Consider the following 21,250-nt stretch of genomic DNA (forward strand, 5'->3'; position numbering starts at 1 on the left):
GGATAGGGATCACAGCATCTCGGTTTGTCCGATACTGTCGTCTGTGTACAGTTGTTGTGGCTATTGGCACTTCCTGATCTTTAACTCGCAGTAGTCCTACAATGGAAGGGTCTTCTGAAAGGCCAGGAAGGGCAGACAATTGCTTGGACTCCTCTTCAATCACCGTGGCTATACCAAAAGCCCACCGGTACCCTTTCAGGTCCTTAAAGTATCTTCTCCTTAGGTAGTCCATACCAAGGATGCAAGGGGCTTCTGGCCCTGTCACAATGGGATGCTTTTCCCATTGGTCTCCCGTCAAGCTCATGTCTACCTCTACTACTGACAATTCTTGAGACCCTCCTGTCACTCCAGAAATAGTAACAGTCTTGGTACTCTTATGCTCTGAAGGCATTAAAGTACACTGGGCTCCAGTATCTATCAAGGCCTGGTATCTCTGAGGATCCGATGTGCCAGGCCATCGAACCCACACAGCCCAGTAAACTCGGTTATCTTCTTGGTCCCTTTCCTTCTCCTGGCAGAAGGCAGGGCCCCTCTACTGGTCTTGATCAGAGCATTCGTCGTCAGAGTCTGACTTTGACTTCTTAGACTTTTTGCCGTTGTCGAAGTGGACCTCCATCTCCTTGTGCCTCAGCGATCGCAGTTTCTCTTCTAAGAAATCTCCATCTACTACATAGACAACTTTCTTGTCAGTGTCCTTTCGCTTCAGTTCCCTCACTCTGGCTTCAAGCTTAGAAGTGGGTTCACCATCCCACTTCTTCATGTTTTCTCCTTTACTACGAAGGTATGCCCATAGTTGGTTACGTGACTGACGCTTAGAGTTCTCTTTCCTTCGACGTGTGAATGACAGGGATCGTGAGCAAGATTGAGACCAGGATCGAGGTCTAGGTCGAGGTCGTCTTTGTCGATCCCGCCGTGATCTTCCCATTGGCCTTTCTCTGTAATCTCTATACCTTCTGTCCTCTCTGTCTCTAAGGTCGTCCTCATATCTGGAATATTCATAATCTCTCTCCATTCTTTCCCTATCGTAGGTACGTTGGTACAGGGGATCGAAGGAGTCTTCCATATTTTCCTCTATGGTTCTTATCCAAGCACACATGGTGTCCACGCTTGGTTCCTCCATCTTTGGATTATATATGGGTATCAAGCAGGAAATATATGGTTTAGGGACACCTTGAATTACTTTTTTCCACATTGGTTGCGTGCAGGGAACATTCTCAGGAACTTGGATGTCATAATAATCTGGATCAGAATAGATGATCTCCAGCATGGCCAATTCCCGTAGGTATTGGATGCCTTCTTCTGCAGTCCTCCACCTTCTTGAAGAACTCTTCAGGGACTCCTTAAATGGGTATTTCACTCTCACCGCGTGGAGGATTCGGAGCCAAAGACTGGACGCCATTTTCTCCCTTCCCATTTCTTGCTCTATCACAGGGTCTCAAGCAATGGATCCCAATTGTCGTGCTTCATCACCTTCAATTACATGACTATCAGCTCCCTTGTCCCAGCATCGCACCAGCCAGGTGAGGACTTCTTCACCAGGCAAGCGCATATAATCTCTCCGTAAATCTCGAAGCTCTCTTGTGGTCAGTGATTGTGTAATTTCGCTTTCTCGCATTATTTCTTGTCCATCTCTCCCACATAGAATCTTTTCCACCTCTCTCTTTACTCTTCCACTCCTACGTGGGACTGCTCCCACCTCCTCCCTATATCTCTCACATGGAGGTGGGGACTGAGCATGCCGTGGGGATAAGCTTCTATATCGTTCATGGTGTGGAGAGGGACTTCTACGCCATTCACGCTGCGGAGATGGACTTCTACGCCGTTCATACCGTGGGGATGGACTCCTACGCCGTTCACACCGCAGAGATGGACTTCTATGTCGTTCACGCCGTGGAGATGGACTTCTACGTTGTTCACGCCGTGGAGATGGACTTCTATGCCATTCACGCCATGGGGATGGACTCCTGCGTCGTTCGTGATACCCAGCGGGTGGAGGTAGTGAGTAATCTTTCGCGTGCTGAGATAAGGGTCTCCTCCTCCAATCATCCACACCTCCAAGAGAAGGTTGGGTCTGAAGGCGTAGGAATAATTCTCCCTCTGATTGAGGGGGATGCTTTGGCTCCTTCTTTGCGTCTTTTGTAACACTGAATGTGTAGTCAGGATATAAATCATCAAGCGACAATATACCACCGGTCGTTTGTACTGTTGCTTTCTTTTCTCTTGATACTGCTCTATATTCCTTTGGGTATGCCCCTAGTTCTTTTGGACGTGCTCCTTCCCGTGTAACCGTTTCTTCCTCTCTGGCAGCTGCTTCTTCTCTTCCAATCGCTCCTTCCTCAGTCACAACCACTTCTTCCTCTCTCGCAGTCACGCCTTCATCTCTTGCTGTTGCTCCTTCGCCCGTTGCTGCCACTCCTTCGTCCATTGCATCTTGTGTGTATTGGATAGGTTCTTCTGTTCCTTCTTCTTCTTCTTCTTCTCTTTCTTCTGTGCGTTCTGGTTGCAGAGATGGGTCCGTAAGTTCCTTGATCTCCCTTACCCACGTCTTCTTCTTCTTCATAGGGGCAACGATGACTTTACGGTTCTTAGCTTGAGTCCCGGTTCTAGTGGACTTAGTAGAAACGGCATTGACTTCAAGTTGTGTTTGGACCCCAACTTCTGTGGACCTAATAGGGACATCACTGGTTTCAAGTGGCGTGGTTTGGGTTTCTGTGTCGACCTTAACCTTTTGAAGGTGGTCTATGGCAGCTCGATAAGCATTAGCCAGGCCCCAGCACAAAGCGGAGAATTGCATATTCGGATCTTTGTAGGAAAAACACCCTTCTGCCAAACAGTGGGCCATCTCACCAGAATCAAACATTTGTTCTGGTGTGAACTCCCAATTAATGGGGGGTGACACATGTCCTACTAATCTACCGAAATCTCCCCAAGCTCCATGCCACCCGGGGACTGGCCTGTCTGCAGCCCTTTCCAAAGTTCCAGCGAGTCCCTTTGAGGCGTGATCTTTCCTACAAGAGGGAAAGCAATACAACACCATTCTTTCAAGTTTAAGGAGCACTTCCAGTACCTTTATCAATGACAGTACTGTTGCAACAAAATTTATATAGTAATTAGAGCCGATTCTAACCATGGGGATCTCCTTTACCAAACCTTCGATGTCAAAATTAAAGAATGGAAGCAATTCGTTCCATCCATCCTCAAGGTCTGGACGTTTCCCTATAGGGTAGCCTAAAACAGGTATAAAGATGGCTAGAATTATAAGACAAATTAATGAAACAGTCATTGTTTTTGTTATTATTTCTTCTTGATCCCAAAACAAACCTTTGTTTATATAAACAAAGTTTTCTTGGCTGCTTTCCCAGACTCTGGCAGTGTTCCCAGACCTGTTCCCAAAACAATAGATTGGTTTGCAAAACAACACCGAGCTTGGTTGTCTTCCCGGAAAATGTTTATCAAAACAAGCCAAACTTAACCAAAATATCCCACTTCTGACACCAAAAATGTTGTGCAAGTTTCGAGCTGGCTTCCCGCCAAGCCCCCGAAACTCGACAACAAGGACCCGCTTCCCAGAGAGGAAAGAGAAAAGAAACGACCCAAGCAGCCAAAGCTATAGCAAAAATATATACATATATATATATTTTACATATGAGACAGATACACACAACGAGAATACCACACACCACAACTCCAGAAATCCCAAACAGCTCCCCAAAAAGGGAAGAGGGGGAGGGAGAAGGGAGAAGGACAAAAAGGGACAAAGACCGAGCAAGTCAACCAGCCAATTGAAGGCAAACTAGCAAAAATCTCACCACTTCCCTTTGAACAGGCAGGATGGCTGGACACGGCCCAGCGCTCTCCCCTCACGCGTGGCAGACACAGCAGTCGCTGCAGGCCTCAGCTCCAGATAAGCCAGACCGAGACAGGGACCCACCGTTCTCGAACCTCGCCGGAAAGGAAGAGAGCGAGGTCCCTCCTGTTGGCTTTATTTATACCTCAAGTTACGTAAAGGAATAGCATGGAATACTTCCGTGATCACTTTCCTAGTTCCTTCCTGGTTATAAGTTGGTCTCCAGGAAGGCCTAGAGTGAAATCATCACAACACTTGACAACATTAGGGCACAACCAGCCAGGTCACAGAGCTTTATCCCACTCAATGAGGAGAGTCCTAGCAGAGATCCAGTCTGATCTCTGTTCTCCATAAGGTATCCATGACATTTAGTTACTTAAGCTTATTTGCATTATCTCACCAGAAGAATGACTGTTTCTCAGCATTCCTTTGCTAATTTTTCATTCAACAGCTAAATTGTGACAACCTATCAAAAAGAGTTGGAATTTTGAATGCTTACTCTATTATTCAAGGAAGGCAACAGGGAGGTTTGTGAGAAGCACTAAACTTCAGTAATAATGGTTTTGGAGATAAATGCACTGAATGAAGGGGATAATGGACAAAATGAACAAAGGATGGCCATTTTGCACTTGCTAGTCAGCTGAGTAAGACCTCAAACAGTAGGTCTATCTATAAAAAAATGGGGGTGGGGCAGGAAGCAAACAAGAATTGAGACTAAGTCCTTGGATATTTGGACAATTCAAGTCCTGTAAGCTGCTGCAAACATTAAAAATACCAAATGCACTTTAAAGAAAAGGCAGAAGGTGAAGAGAGCTGTGGTTGCTCAAGCAACATATGAAGTACAATAAATCAAAACAGCTGGAAAGAAGCTATGCTCCACAGAGGGATCCGCTTTTATACTAAGGTAACCTGACTGTAGAAGGGAAAATTATCACATTTGGAGCTTATGTCAACTATTTTCATTGTTTTCTACAAAACACTCCCATACAGGAATCAGACCAATGGCTCCGGCTTCACTGAACATGGCTATTAGCTGGCAGCCTGACAGCTAGAGTAACTCATTTAACAGCAATCATGCTTTAAAGCCTGTTTATTATTTTGCATCAGGTAATAAAACAATATGAATGATGGTACAGCAACAGAGTGATGACGATATAACAATAACTGATCCTCACATGCACCTGTGGGTGAGAATGTTTATTAAATACAGAAAGCTGTCTGTTAAACATCCATTACACTTTCTAGGAGAATTGAGAATAAACCAGCTTTTCTTTATTTGGATGGGAAAAAAGAGTTTGCAGATGCATATTTTTAAAATGGATTCTCAACTCAGTATTCAGTCCTAGAGAAAGTTTTCATCGGAACTTTTTGCAACACTTGTCCAGTGACCTAGAAGGAAATAATTGCTATGGGAGAAGCACAAATGTGAAATGAGGCATCTCTATGGGATCAGTATCTAGGTATTGTTCCTCCCACCATACCCTTATCTGGCTTGATGAACACTGCAAAGAAGATACAGTGTTAGGCTATGTTATTTCAGTCCTTTCTTGTTAGGTTTGGAAGTGACGATAACGAGCTCTAAGAGAAGTAAACTACAGCTATACCTCACCCTGACTAAGGCAACTTACTCACAGGATAAATCTGTTTTATAAAATTAGATCTAAGAGGAAGATTGAACCACATCAACCATTTCGCTCTAAAAGAATTCTGTCAACTCACACTTCATCTCCCCTCTGCCCCTGAATTGCTAGTTGTAACATTTCTATTTTCTACTCGTATGTTCATTGAAATCATCACAGAAGCTCAACTGGCTTTCAGGTTCACTGAGGTATTCTCAACATTGGTACATTCAGGATTCAGGAATTCTGGAATATTGTGCTGCCTGACACTATGGGGTATAATTATAGCATAAATTTGAGAAGTACTTAAAAATACCTTTAGAGAAATTAGAACAGACTGAAGCATAACCAGCACTTTTACTTACCAGAGTAATGCTAATATATCGGGGGTTTTTAGGCTTTTGGGTTTTAATTTTTTACACTCCACTCCATAATATATTTTTCAAAGCAGACTTTTACCAAGTATGAAAACTATGTAAAATCTTGAGAAAAATAAATTCAATGCCTACAGGAAAATTAGGACAGAGAAAAGAATAAGCTTGCCAAGAACAAAACCGTGAAATAGACAATCAATCGGAGTTTATAGCATTGACTCATAAAGTCTTAAGAAAGTAAAACATTTAGTGATATATCTAATTAAAGTTTCTTTCATTATGATTTCCCAGTTACGCAAACCAGCTTTGTAGAGGAAGAAGCTGAGTTTGTAAAACCAATAGTCCAAATAGTATATAATAACAAATGTTTGGAGAATTTTAGTTAATAGACCATCTTCAAATTTATTTCAACTACTGTAGAGATGCATATGTGTTTCATGTGCATATCATGGTTTCAGTACTTGCCAGCAGACTGGCATTAGCCATATAGGAAACAATGACACACAAAACAAAATAAAAGCACACCATCCATGACACCTTTATACACCTGTCTTCGAATCTGAAATGATTTAATGTTATTGTTGAGACATAGCAATCATTTCCTCTATTCAGAATGACTTCTCAACAGTCTAGAAACCAAGGTCTCCTAGAACCCAGTGCTGTTTCAGCACCAAACTAAATTTTGCCAGAACACTGCTGGCTAATGACTTCATTGTAGTCTGGAACTCAATCTAATATTTCATTTGAGGTTTATAGTAAGGGAAAAAAACATCCTTCCTTTTCCCCTGAAAATTAACAATCTCTAGTAAAAAGGGGTGTATATGGTAACAGGAAAAAGAGCACATAAAACCTGAAGTCAAACAGAATCTAGATGACTTTCTAACATACCTTTCAAGCACAAACAGTACACTGTACTTTTGAAAAAAAGTTGGCTTTTTTTTGGCAATTTGCAAGTGAACAATCAGCTTCCTCCCCAGTTATCATCCACTTAAGACAATCTCAGTTTGGATCTGACTTCAATACACGTGTATCAAAGCAAACAAACAAAACATTCTGAGTTTGTTGACTGTCACTGTCATTTTGCTGTTGTTTCATGAACCATAGTATGTCAGAGCTACACTAGTGATATTAGAAGCAGGCAGGTGAAGAGCACATCCCCAGGAGTCAGCAGAGGCTAAGCAAAAATGCACTGAGAGACAACATTTGTTGTACAAAAGCTAAAGCCTAGGATGTATGACAGTGCTCATCTCGAGCCAAACAAAGCATATCCTCTATGAAATCCCAGCTACAGCCTTTTGGTTTCTCAACTTTATCAGAATTCGTGTAGAAATCATAAACTGAGACTTAACTGAGGAACTGATGCTGTAATCCAGCTCCGCACCATATAGCAAACACGAACCATAGCTCTATGTCTTTCACCACTGGAGCTGACTAAGAAGCATGAACAGAAACAAGCCTGAGCTGCGGTGCTCTATAGAGCTGTGTGGTCTAAAGCCAAAATCTGGGCTAACAATTCCATTGACTCTTGGTAGCAGCAGCTACCAAGGGCAGTTTCCTGCATTTTCCCTGTAGGCACACTCTGACCACTGGACTGTCTGTCTTCCCCCTTCCCTCTCAATGTTTTAAGCTATTTGGTAATTTCAAGGACATTTGGTAGTGGTGTCAAAGTGTCGAATAGACTAAATTCCTGTAATTTCTAGGGAAGGCACAGAGATGACAGACTCTGTTAGTGCTTCTGCTGAGAATGATAATGCAACGCAATGCTCAACCTTGACTAGACACACTAGATCAAAAAAAGAGAAAAGAGAAAAAAACATGCACATACGTGGAAGGAGGTGATCAGGAAACTACTGCAAAGCAAAAAGAGTTTGTTTCCTATACAACAAAAGGGGAAGCTGTGCTATTCCCAGTTGCAGGACATGAAGAATGGTAAAGACTTTCACACGTTCGTGCAGACTCAGCACAGTCTCAGTTCTGTAAGACAGTAGTAGAGGAAGGGAGGCCATGCATATGTGAGCAAGTGCAACTATCTCTAGTTCAAAGTTCCTGGACTGAAATTTAATATGGAAGCATCTGTCGACGGAGGGGTTCAGAGACAGATTGCACACGACCAATTTGATCTGCAAAATGTCCGCTTTATTTATTTAAGCTGCCCTTTTTATACTTTTTCTACACCCCAGTGCGTGATCACTTTTACATTATTGGTTATATGATAGTGTCCATGGTCTAAACATGCTCTACTAACACACTTCTAATTGGATTATTGCAGGTATCCACGTGAGGTGAAGACATTGTTTACCTCTTGGGACTCCTCCTTAATTTTGGCATGATGACTGCGCACTTTTCACTGTCTGTGCCCGGCCAGGTCAAGGCAAGCCCTACAGAAATGCAGGATAATGCTCACACAATCCTGCTCTCTCCACAAGCATCATTACATGATCACTCAGTTCCTACTATCTTCTCTAACCATTTGCTTTTCACCATGCTAGCAGATAGAATACCACTTCAAAATAAACTCTGGTCTAATACAGATTAGGTGTTCTTACATTTTACAAATATTCACACCATGAGAAAGCTCCAACCAAGTTTGTTGCCCTATTAGCCACCAGAGACCCCTGCAGAGATGACTTCTATCCCTTGTAGATTCATTAGTGTTTAACATATACAATACATTGCGATTTTAGTAATATTCATCAGCTGTCAATTACAAATCCCTGGAAATTCAGGTTCATTTCTCATAATGCTCATAAAACTTAACACTCCACGTTTCTTAAAAAAAAAAAAAAATTACCTATATTCTGCTGCTTTTCACAAAGACAGTGGTATCAGAAGAATATTCAGAAGTAATAAACCACTTTCAGTTAACGGAAGTTTTGTATGTAGTTAAATTTGGCCTAGCAGATATGCACAGCTTTTCTAGTCAAACATATCTAAGGGTAAAACTTTGCTCACAAATCTCAAAATCTGCAGCATGCCTTTGAGTCCATATGAATTCTGTAGTCCTTAATTAAACATAGTATAAATAAACATAATCACTGCCTCAGTTTCTTGAAAGCAATTTATTTGCAATAAGATCAAACATGATTATGTAACACAAAAGTAATGATTTTTCAGCCCCAGTGGTCTGCCTCTCATGTTTACACACAAGCTTAATTTGAGGCTGGATTCCTATCATTCCTTTGATTAATTCTCATGCTTGATCCACTACACAAATAAATGATCATATCAAATTTTAAGAGACTTATTTTCAGTAAAGAAAGGGGAATTGGCTATGAATTAATTACTAAGTACCAACCTACCGTCAAAAATTGCTAATGGACTCCTGGATTCGTAACTGTTTATCTAGAATATGGTTTAGCTTACTGAGCACATATATGACCGAGTGTTATTAAACCTGAGTCCTGTATCTTGATCAAAATGGTCAATCAATTTCCTTACTTCTGCATCCCACCTGGAAACACAGGAAGATTTGTTGGGCAAATTTGCGCAAAATTATTAGAATAATCTTATCAATGATAAAAAAAGATGAAGTTCAATAGTCAAGTAGACACAATTACTTCTTAAGACCTTTTTTCACAGTTATGTTCTTTATAATGAAATGCAAAAACTATAGGCACCAAAGATAATACTTTATTTAGATAGAAGTTTTTGCACTTTTTGTTAAGAAATTGTGAACAGCTACAAGAAAAGGCAGCAAGAAATGCTGCCTGACTGGTAATCTTTCCACAATTACATACAAACTCACAGTGTAAGAACATGCATGTCATGGCTGGATTCCTTTGCTTCAGATCATCAGGACTCCTGCTACTCAGTAACAGTCTTGAAATTTTGTCATTTATGCACTCCACATTGGTACATCAAGGATTATCAGCAGTTGACATATTATGTAGAAATTAGTCTTGAAAAAAAGCCCTGTAAACTATCTTGGAAAATAAAGTTTACTAAAAACAGTGTTCTTTGACCTGGGGGGAAAAAAAAAAGATAACACCAAAAAAGAACATCTATCAAGTTAATTGTACATGATGTACATGCCTCCTGTCTTAAAGCAATGCTTAGAAAGCAATAGCAAACAGTCAATATAACACAATTAACTCTTTGATCACTAATGAGTACATAGATGACCCCTCAAATACATGAAAGGCATGGAAACATATACCAATCCTAATTGAAGCTTGACTGTAAGTATAATTTCTCAGCTGTCATTATGTTCATACCATAGGCAGAGATGATAATAGAAATCTATTACAGTGGTGTTTTCTTGCCTCTTTGAAAAAATTATCTGTAGAATATTTTGAACTGCCATTGTGCTGCCACAATGGTTTTCTTTTACAACCAAATAAAAAGCAGTTGCATTCTAAACACTCATTACTATTTCCTCCCATTCATTTTTTTGGGGGAGCACTTTCCCTTGTTCTCTAATTACTAAAAAGTCTTACAGAATCTTCAAGAGTCGAGGCAAGACAAGGACAAAACCCATAAATTCCCTCTAGGTTTAGAAGTACAGTGCAGTAAGGTAGTCAGGCTTGATCAGTACAGAGCAAAATATATCGAGGTAGGTAATTCAAAGGTCTTCTGGACTTAACTGTTGTGAAAAAAAAAAAAAGGAAAAAGAAAAATGAATTCACTCACTAACCTTAAAAATGCATTAAATTACTCTCATACACCTAAAAGAAATTGGAAAAAACTAGAAAATAGGAAAAAAAATAGGGGCTGAATTCTATGCATTAATAAATTTAAATGTTCATCTATGAATACTTCTAGGCAGCAATTAATAAGATTTCTTGGTGAGATACATTTTGACACTGTAATGTAGACTTTTCTCTGATAAAGCTTAGGAGCTGTCTTTCACGCTTGATTACTACAAACCATAATTATAAGGCTGATTTGTCTAAGAAAGGAGATTTTAAAACCCAAGTTACCAGAAATCCGGTCAGCAAGCAGGGAAATTTGTATATCTTAGTATAGCCGTCTGAGGGCAGAAAAACTTCTCTGTTTTGAAATATACAAGTGTGGCATAATTTTAAAAACAGGCAAGAGAGGCAGGAGATAACTGTGTGATCCAGGGAACACACAATATCCTTAATCCAATCTAAAAAAAATTTTATTTATATATATATATATATATTAGGCACAATCTTGGCTATGAACTATTGTCTGATACAGCTCTGGAAAGAGATTCACAAGCTGGAAATGCAATTGAGCACAAGGGTTATGAAGATTTCAGTACAGACACTGATGGAGACATGGGTGTAGAAACAACAGAGTTAATTGTCATCAATTCAAGAATATAGATGGAAGAAAGATAAACAGAGGAAATGTTAACAACAGAATACTCCTATGACAAAATAACCATGAAACCATAAAAGATAAATTGGAAAATAAGCAGAGATATGAAACAGATTCGCTACGGTGAGAAACCAAAGTGAAATGCCAAGGAGCATGAGATGGTGAGGAAGTAGCACAGTTCATCTAAAAATCAAGATAGGGAGTTCCCTAAGGACACAAAGTAACCAAGGAAAATTTGAATGCCTGAGATGACCAGTCAAAAAGGTGCAGTTACTAGAAGACAGAACATGCTAAACCCACCTCCCCAAAGTAAATAAATAGTCCATCCCACCACCCCAAAAAAACCCCAAATCAACACATGCCCAGTTTTATTTTCCACAAGACTGACTGCTGACCAAATAAATACAGGTGTGACTGATCAGTCATGGAAGAGGGGTCAGAGGAGCAGGGCCAGGGTGCTGGGCCCAGGAAGCTCAGAGAAGATTGCAGGCTGGGACTGATCACAGCTGTTGCAAAGATGACTTGATCTCAACACCAAGAGGATCTGAGAGTGGGTTTTGCTTTAGATAAACAGCTCTCAACAGCTGAGAGAATCAACTGCTGGTGTGTTTCTCCCCATGTTCATTAAGAGTGTGAATGTCTCCCTGGGTTAGCCAGGCCAATGTGGGCTATATGTATACATGGCTCAGCCCAAAGTAAAGACTGAAAACATAGTCAACTAACAAAAGATTTTCAAAGAGAGCAATGGGATTAAGTCAGCTTCAATTCATATACATCTTCCTGGCAAGGCCAGGGATGTTGTGTTGTGATGGTGATCATATCAGAGAGACACTGGGAACCACACTGATATTGTGATTGAACTGTGCATTGCAATCGCTGTCTTCTGCTATGTGTAACCTGTATTTTTATTGTGTTTTCAGTGTGTTTTGTATCATGTTGCTAAATCAGAAATCCCATGTAACATCGACTATCTTCAAATAAATAAATAAATCTGCTGTTAAACATTGTACCTTCCACATCTGGACTATCTAGAAGAACCTGGTCAGAGAGAACCCATCAGATCAGTTACATGAGGAGCTAGAATAAATATAAGCAAACTCTCCAGAAGATGTATGAAGTATATCTGACAGTAAAAAATATTCCAAACATAATTTAGAACACATGCAAAGAAAAACTATTGGGACGACTAATGAAAGTTTTCTCACTAAAAAAGGATTTTAAAAAATCTAGGCTCACATGGTCTAAACAAAAGGTTGAGGAGATGCAGCTCTAACTAAACACAATCAGAGGTTGACGGCCTTCTTCTGAAGCATGGATATAGGTCAGTTCCACATCTAGATCATTAGCCAGTAGTCATGTTTAGCTAGTATGCAGCTGCTGTAAGGAGCTAGAGAACTGACAGCATCCCCAGCTTCTTCCACAATACTTCACATTTTGGGATTATTGACCACAGAAACTGTGTCCTCCAGCCTCTTGCATTTGTTACAGTGTGAAAGGAAGCATTCTGTAGGTGTTGACATTTCTGATCTAATGTGGACTGACCACAGTGCTATCAAGGACTGGACTCAATGACACAGACAGCCCTTCCTACATCCCATGTTCCTGTAGATGGAATAGCTTTTGGGTTTTTTTTTTGTTTGTTTTGGTGTGTTTGTTTGTTTGTGGGGTTTGTTTGTTTTGTTTGAGGGGGTTGTTTATTTGTTTTTGGTTTGTTTTTTTTTAACTGGATTAAGGGAGGACAAAAGGAAAGGAGAATTTTTTATCTTCTAAATCATAAGGCTCTTCCAGCATTTAGATCTCCAGCTAAGTGGAACAATTTTTAAAGCATCAAAGACACATCCATTCCTACAGTGCATTACATCTGGAAGACAAGAGACTAAGATTATTTCTGTCCTCATTTTTCATAGTTTTACCCTATGTACCTGTCCGGGCTTTACTGACAACAGAGAGCTCACTGGATATTCAGTTACCAGCTGCGCTCTGCAGCTCTTGTCCTTTCAAGGAAGTCTCTTCTCTTGTGCAATTAGCATTTTTAGAAGAGGATGCTCTGCAAACATTCTAGTCTACATACTGATGACAAGACTGCACCAGTTATAACACCACTCTAGCATATGATGAAATTATGTCAAGGCATATTCACAAAGCCCTGTAGAGACAACCTTGATGCAGTAAAATTGGTAAAAACCCCTCTGGAGTTTATCTTTTGTTAAATTTCACAAACAGGACATTTAAAAGTCATACCTACCTAAACTGTTATTGCTGCTAGTTGGCCAGGAAGCTATTCTACCCCTTAACTTCTTCTTTTTACAAGAGTCATCTGATTTCACAGAAAGCTCCACTTCCTCCTTCTTGATTTCTCGTACCAGTTCCATGCGGCATTGACTAAAATCCTGGAAGGAAACTTTTCCATTTTCATCTGCTCCCAGCTGGTGCATGATCTCCGCAACAGACGCCTCCATATTCAGCTGGCGGCACACCATCAGCAAGTCATTCCTAAAGATATTTTAGAGGGAAAATGGGGGTGGGGAAATTGGAAAAGTGGGAACAGAGAAGACAAAAAAACCCCAACAATTAGTTTAGAAGAAAAGGAATACTAACTCTCTCTTATCAGGATATGCATTGATGCACAGACATTTAAAACCAATAAGCCAATTTTTTTTTTTTTAATGCTAATCCAACAACAAAACTGTGAGGTTGGCGATAAATTACAATACAGAAGGGCTATGGAAAAGAAGGGAACATTTTTCTTTAAATGTTTAACCTCTATTTTCATGACATTATTAACATTTCTACTATCAGAGACAGACACACATGAGAGCTGTTGAATCAACACAGAATCCTGCTGTTGATCTTCACAGTATCTTCTGAAAAGCTGACATAATAAGAATTTGAGTCATTATCATCTGACTAGATCAATGGTTACTTAAATTTCCATTTTACTCAGGATAGGACAAGAAAATTTCTTTTGCCACTGAACAGCAGTAAGCTAAAGATGCAAAACATAAAAAATATCCCAGAGAACGTAGCGGAAAAAAGAAATACTGTGTCAATTAACTATTGCCAAGCCTTTCTTTCAAACATTCTTACTTGGTCCAATTGTTTAATGAAACCCACAAAAGGGGGATAAAGACAGTATTATGAAAAATATTCTTGCACTGAATGCAAGTGGCCAAAATACAGCTGAAACCAAATCAACATGGAAGATTCTTTCAGCATACAACACACTGACAAATTTAGACAGTGTGCTTTTAGGAGAGATACATGCAAATAAACATAAACATACTACCCTAGCAAAAAAAAAAAAACAAAAAAACAAAACAAAACCAAGCCAGCAACACCATGACCAATGCCAGTTTTTATTTTATGTGAAGACAACATAGACAAGAACCTCAAGAACATACCTTAGACTTAATTTGGGGTGTAACACTGGTCTCATCAGAAAATATTCTGAGGGGTTTATTCCTCATCACTTTGCCTTTTTTCTTTTTCAAAGCTGAGGTACAATAAAGTACTTTGAAAGTAACAGTTGGTAAAAATATGATCACAAATTAGAAGTTGATAACTAAATAACAAGGTGAATAACAATTAACAAGTCTAGTCATGGAAAAGGAAAGAAGGTTTTAATTGGATATGAAGGTAAGTGGACTGACTATTAGACAGTCTAACACCTGACATTCTTTAACAGTGGCAGGTCTGTAGTTCAGTAAAACTCCTCAGTTGCTTCATCAGAGACTAAATCAACCCCTGGAAAAGACAGTGATACCGTCTTCTTGTTCAAAATGTAAACCACTATAAATCTCATTGCTGTTCTTAGGCAAACAGAGCTCTGCAACCGTAAACCCAGATCAAGGAATCTCCCTGACTATACAGATATCTTCTGCCCTTCCCAGATGCTCAGTTATCATAAACAGAAGGAGACAAAGTTGATAGATTGCCTCATTCTGCTGCTATTCAGAGAGACCGAGTCACCAAAAAAGGGAGATCCAAAAGACCTTCTTTCACACTCTTTTCCTCTTATTCCTCTCCCAGCTAGCCCTAGCTCCCTTTAGAAGGGAAGAGGCATGGGGAAAGAAGGAATCTTGAAACAACTTCTCCAACAAATGAATGATGACAGATACTACTTATCAAATTACAACTAATCAAATTCTAAATAAAATGTGAGCAAACCAATTCAGTCAGGTCTTAAACAACAGCAGCTCTACACTATCAAAATCTTCTTGGTGCCCTGTTCTCTCTGATTTGAAAAATTTTTAAAAATTACCACTAGTTTGCCACTCCCACACATCACTGTTTCTTTCCTGCCAGCCTTTTCTGAACTACTTTTTGAATTAGATTGAATAACACCACCACACCGATTTATATCGCAAATAATATGAGTATGTTTCTGTGTTATGGCTTCTTTTAAGAATCTTAAAAACATATTTCTCATTTTTATGTTGTACAAAATCTTTCTGTAGGAGGAAGGTGAAGGAGATGTCAATATTACGTGATTATTAGCATATTTAGTAGTATCATTATTTCATTACTAATATCAGAGCATCATTCAGAAGGTTTCTATGAAAACATAATACAGTGAAATATCTGGAGTTCTTGCACGAACAGTTCCACTGAAGTCATATATTATCATAATCAAGGTCCATCTATTCTACAGAAAGATGTTGTAAATTGGGTGGAGGTCTCTTCCATGCAAAAATTCCAGAGCTGCTGAAACAAAATCCTTGTTAGAGTTGCTTACAGTAAAACTGAAGCATAACAATAAAATTTACATTATGACCATGTATTTTAGAAAAAAACAACAAACAAGCCGCACAAAACCAAAACTAAAGCAACCAAATCTCTACTTATCACAAAAAATAACTTTATTATAGTTTACATTACATAAGTCAAATATAAGGTATTATCACTTGCAGTTAATTTTTTGGTCAGAGTTTTGCTCTTAGCTTTGAATCTGATCAATGAATAAATAATCTTTACGGCTCAGTTCCCTGTTTTTAAAAATTAAAGCAACAATACAAATACAATCTCACAAGGATATTGCAAGGGAAAATAAGACAGTGCATTCAGATTTTTACACAGGTAATGACAAATAAAACTAAGCAATGTCTTCATGCGTTCCCTTGTCACAGATCAGACAGAGCAGCACAGATTGAGGGACCCTGTGTGTTAATCTTGAAATAAGTTTCAGGAGAAGCAGTGCAGAGTGATTCTGCCAGGGTATTCCAGGACACGTTTGCTGCCCAGGCCCCAGAAGAACTCTCCTTCCACACTAGGGTGGCAGGAGGCTGTGGCACCGGTGGCACACATTACACTGCCCCTGGTCATGACAACTGTAAGCCTCCATCTCAATACAGCCCACAAAGACATGTCCAAATCTACATCTGATTCCTGACAGTCTAAAGGTGGAAGTTTTCTCTCCTATTACACAAATACAAACTGGTTATCATTTGTAGTATCTGTAGCCTGAGGACATTGCCTGAAGCAACCTACAGCAGCACAAGAAAAGATGTAATGAATTTCAAAACCCAATAAAATTGAAACTACTCGAGTAATTGAGGACTACAAGCACTACTGAAAACAGATTTCATTTTCTTGGAGCACACCATGCAACCTGAAATGACAAAGAGTGGCTGGTTGATACTTCATTGGGGTTTTTTATATAAATGAAAGATCAAAACTAAAATTTATTCCATATTCCCTGCTGTACTCACTTTTACCTTGTTCTGACTATTGCTTTGGTAAAGCACAAGCAACTGCCTAGGTAAGCATAACGATGCTGCACAGTATCTGCAAAGTGTTGGCTCTGAGACTGAACAGAACAAGTGGATTAACTTTCCTGGATTTTTCCTATCTAATGTTCTACCAAATTTATTAAGGAAACCTGGTAAGGATGGTTCTAATACCAAGACAAACTGTATATTTTACTTAAAAGTATTTAAATTTTTGGCTATTAAAAAGTATCAGTATTTTGCCAGGAACCATTGAATCTCTGCCTATGCAACTTTCAGTCTAGGTGCACAAATACTTTGAAGAGAGAAATCAAAATTAAAGATGCATTAATTTAAAAAGGACTAACATAAAAAAGGACTGCCTGTCTAATGGAGTGCTCAGAGGCAATAAGAAGTTGCTGATCTAAAATATGGACTGAAATCACTCCAGATAGATCACTTCTATCCTTAGTAGGAGAGTGTTTAATTTAGGTCCCTGGTATGAGGGGGGTCTGGCAGGCTGTCCCAGAGGAGGGGAGAAGAGGGGAGGATCTTCGGAGTGCACAGAGGTTTGCCAGTCCAATTTGGGGGAGAGGGGAAGGGAGGGAGGGGGGGGGAAGGGAGGAGGGGAGGAAGAGGGAGAAGGGGAGGCAAGGGTGGGGAGAGGGGGAAGGGGGGGCAAGGGTGAGGAGGGGGAGAAGGGGGGGAGGGGCGAAGGGGGGAGGGAGGGTGGTCTAGCAGGCTGCCCCGGAGGAGGGGAGAAGAGAGGAGGATCTTCAGAGCGCACACAGGTTTGCCAGTCCAATTTGGGGGTGGGGGAGGGGGTCTGATGCGCCATGGGGTCTCAGTGGGGAGGAAGTCTGTGCACCCCTATGAGGTTACAAGCTATGCTGGTGATGGCACATGCCGTTGGCAGGGTCTCCCACGCCAGACAGGTCAAAACCAAAGGGTCAGATATAATATGTCCATGGGCAGGATGGGCTCACTAGCCCTCTGGCAACCATCCTAGGAGAAGGACAACTCTAATTCCCAAACCTGGGAAGATGGAGCTCTCTTAGCCCTGTAAGGGACCATCTAAGAGAAGGTCACTCTAATTAAACTGATGTCCTGAGGACCTTGCTGCCACCGTCCGAGCTCGCTCGGCCCTGGCAGATGAACCTTGGGATTAAAGGGTGGGTTCAGTTCCGCACATGCTGCATCTCACCTAAAAAATCCATTGCGCAGGCTTGAAGGCTTTACCCACATGCAAAAAGTCCTGTAGCGACGGGCGAGGGTCGAAACGGCAGGTGAAAGGTGCACTGGGAGCCGCAGACCCAACCCTGCATGCAGGCGGTTCAGGATATTGGTCATTTGAGACTGACCAGAGATGACAGTCTCTTGTGGCAGCACCCTGAATGACCAAGCAGCCTTTTCAAGGACAGCACTGCTTGCTCCACTCGGAGAGGGGCCTAGAAAAGGTGGCCTAAACAAAGCTCATCTCCACCTTCACCCGGTTGGTTAACTGCAGGCCAACGGGCATCTTCTTCCAATGCGGTCGCACAAAGATCAAAAGACAAAGGCACACACCTGCCTCCAAAGGTGTACCTAAATTAACTCTAGCATGTTGGAATACCAGAACCATGCTCAATTCTGCGGATAGCGGTTGTCCTGAGCGTTGTTCTGCCCTAATTGCCCATGAGCTGGCTCGTCTCAACATCGACATTGCTGCTCTCAGTGAAGTTCGCCTTCAAGAGGAAGGCAGCCTCAGAGAACATGGTGCAAGTTACACACTCTTTTGGTCAGGTAAACCTAGAACCGAAAGGCATCTCTCAGGAGTCGGCTTCATGAGCAAAAACTCTATTGTTCCTAAACTCGAAAATCTGCTGACGGGTCACTCTGACCGCATTATCTCCCTATGCCTTCCACTACACAACAACCAACACGTCGTCCTGTTTAGTATATATGCCCCAACTCTCCAAGTTGACCCTGCTGAAAAAGATAAATTTTACACCAACCTGCGCTGCCTTGCCCAAAAGGTTCCTGCAGGTGATAAGATCATTATTCTTGGTGATTTCAACGCCAGAGTAGGTAAGAATTTTGAAGCCTGGAAAGGAGGCAAGCATGGTGTTGGAAACTGCAACAATAATGGTCGACTCCTGCTAAAATTCTGTGCGGAGCAACAGCTCACCATCACTAATACTATCTTTCAATAGAAAAATAGTCTGAAGACAACTTGGATGCATCCTAGATCTAAGCATTGGCATCTCATTGATTATGTCTCGGTGCAATGGTGAGATGTCCGCTATGTCCATCACACCCGCGTGATGCCCAGCGCAGAATGCCAAACAGACCATCGGCTTATGTGCTGTAAACTTAACTTCAATCTTAAGTTCAAACCAAAAAGGGGCAGTATCCCAAGGAGGAGACTCCAAGTTAACAATCTCCAATCAGCCACAGTGAGAGACAGATTCCAGGCAAACCTTCAAACTAGGCTCGAAAACCATTCCATAGATTCCACAGATTCCTCTCCTGAAACAATTTGGCACCATATTAAAAACAGCTTCCAGCAGTCCTCTGAAGAAACCTTAGGGTTCTCCTTCAAGAACAAGGACTGGTTTGATGAAAACAACCAAAAGATCCAGGAATTGTTGAGGAAGAAGAGAACTGCTCACCAAGCACATCTTGCTCAGCCTTCCTGTCACGTAAGAAAAACAGCCTTTTGTCTTGCATGCAGCAAGTTCCAACAGAAACTCCGTGACATCCAGAACAAGTGGTGGATCGATCTAGCTGAAAAACTCAATTATGTGCAGATATGGGTGATCACAAAGGATTCTATGAGGCCTTGAAAACATACCAAGTCCAAAGTCCCCTACTCAGGGCAGATGGTCAAACGCTTCTGACAGATAAAACCTCCATTCTGAATCATTGGTCTGAACACTTTCAGACTCTTTTCAGTACTAGCCGTGTAGTTCAAGACTCAACAATTCAGTCCATCCCACAACAACCAGTGAAGAATGATTTGGATATTGCCCCCACTTTGGGAGAAACCCTCAAGGCCATACAGCAGGTGAAAACTGGCAAGGCAGCTGAGGTTGATGGAATTCCACCTGAAGTCTGGAAACATGGGGGCCTTGCACTCCATGTTAAATTTCATGAGTTTGTGGTGCACTGTTGGGAACTAGGCGAACTACCATCAGACCTCCGAGATGCAGTCATCATCACTTTGTATAAGAAGAAAGGAGTTAAATCAGACTATTCAAATTACCGTGGTATTACTCTGCTCTCCATTGCTGGCAAAATCCTGGCAAGAATACTTTTGAACAGATTAATACCCGCTATTGCAGAAGGAATTCTACCTGAAAGCCAATGTGGTTTCAGAGCCAACAGGAGTGTTTGTTCTCAGACAACTGCAAGGGAAGTGTAGAGAACAGAACAGAACAAAGGTCTCTATGTAACCTTTGTTGATCTCACCAAGGCTTCTGATATTGTGAGCAGAAAAGGTCTATGGCAGATTTTGGAATGTTTAGGATGTCCCCCCAAGTTCCTTAAAATTATCATCTCACTCCATGAGGATCAGCGCGGCCAAGTCAGATATGGCAACACACTTTCTGAGCCCTTTCTAATAATCAGTGGTGTGAAACAAGGCTGTGTTCTCACACCAACCCTATTCACAACCTTTTTCAGCATGATGCTCCAAAGGGCCACAGCAGACCTCGAGGATCAGGACGGTATCTACATTCGATACTGTACTGATGGAAGCCTTTTCAACCTAAGGCGACTGAAGGCCCACACCAAGACCTTAAACCATCTTGTCCAGGAGCTGCTTTATGCTGATGATGCCGCCCTTGTCGCTCACACAGAAGCAGCTCTGCAGTGTTTAACATCCTGCTTTGCAGATGCTGCTGAGCTCCTTGGGCTGGAAGTCAGCTTAAAGAAGACAGAAGTTCTCTATCAACCGGCACCTCAGGAAGCCTTCCATCATCCCCATATCACCATTGGCCAATCAGAGCTCAAATCAGTCCAGCAGTTTAATTACCTAGGTAGCCTCATCTCCTCGGACAGTAAGATTGACGGAGAGATAGACAACAGGTTAGCTTGTAGTGCTTTCAGAAAACTCCATAAAAGAGTTTGGTGTAATAAACACTTGAAGAAAAGTACCAAGATCAGTGTTTACAGAGCCATTGTGCTGTCTACTCTTTTATATGGTTCCAAATCATGGGTCATCTACTGCTACCACCTGCGTCTCCTAGAACGCTTCCATCAACGCTGTCTCCGTACAATCCTAAACATCCTCTGGTCAGATTATGTGACCAATACATCTGTTCTAGAACAAGCAGCAGTCACAAGTACTGAGGCCATGTTGCTGAGAACACAGCTGCGATGGGCAGGGCACGTCTCAAGGATGAAGGACCACCGCCTCCCTAAGATCCTGCTTTACGG

The 21,250-nt window shown here is 41.2% G+C and overlaps 1 protein-coding gene across 1 annotated transcript in view; it reads right to left on the reverse strand.

Moving 5' to 3' along the window:
- MCC (MCC regulator of WNT signaling pathway) overlaps positions 1–21,250 on the reverse strand; it is a 205,038-nt gene that overhangs the window by 171,091 nt on the left and 12,697 nt on the right. The window contains exon 2 of the mRNA XM_027712627.2: positions 13,372–13,619. Coding sequence (XP_027568428.1) covers positions 13,372–13,619 — 248 coding nt within the window. The remainder of the gene's footprint in view (positions 1–13,371; positions 13,620–21,250) is intronic.

The sequence above is a fragment of the Pipra filicauda genome, unplaced genomic scaffold, assembly GCF_003945595.2.
Source record: "Pipra filicauda isolate LSUMZ 115617 unplaced genomic scaffold, ASM394559v2 scaffold108_size2327098_pilon, whole genome shotgun sequence".
Lineage (NCBI taxonomy): Eukaryota > Metazoa > Chordata > Aves > Passeriformes > Pipridae > Pipra > Pipra filicauda.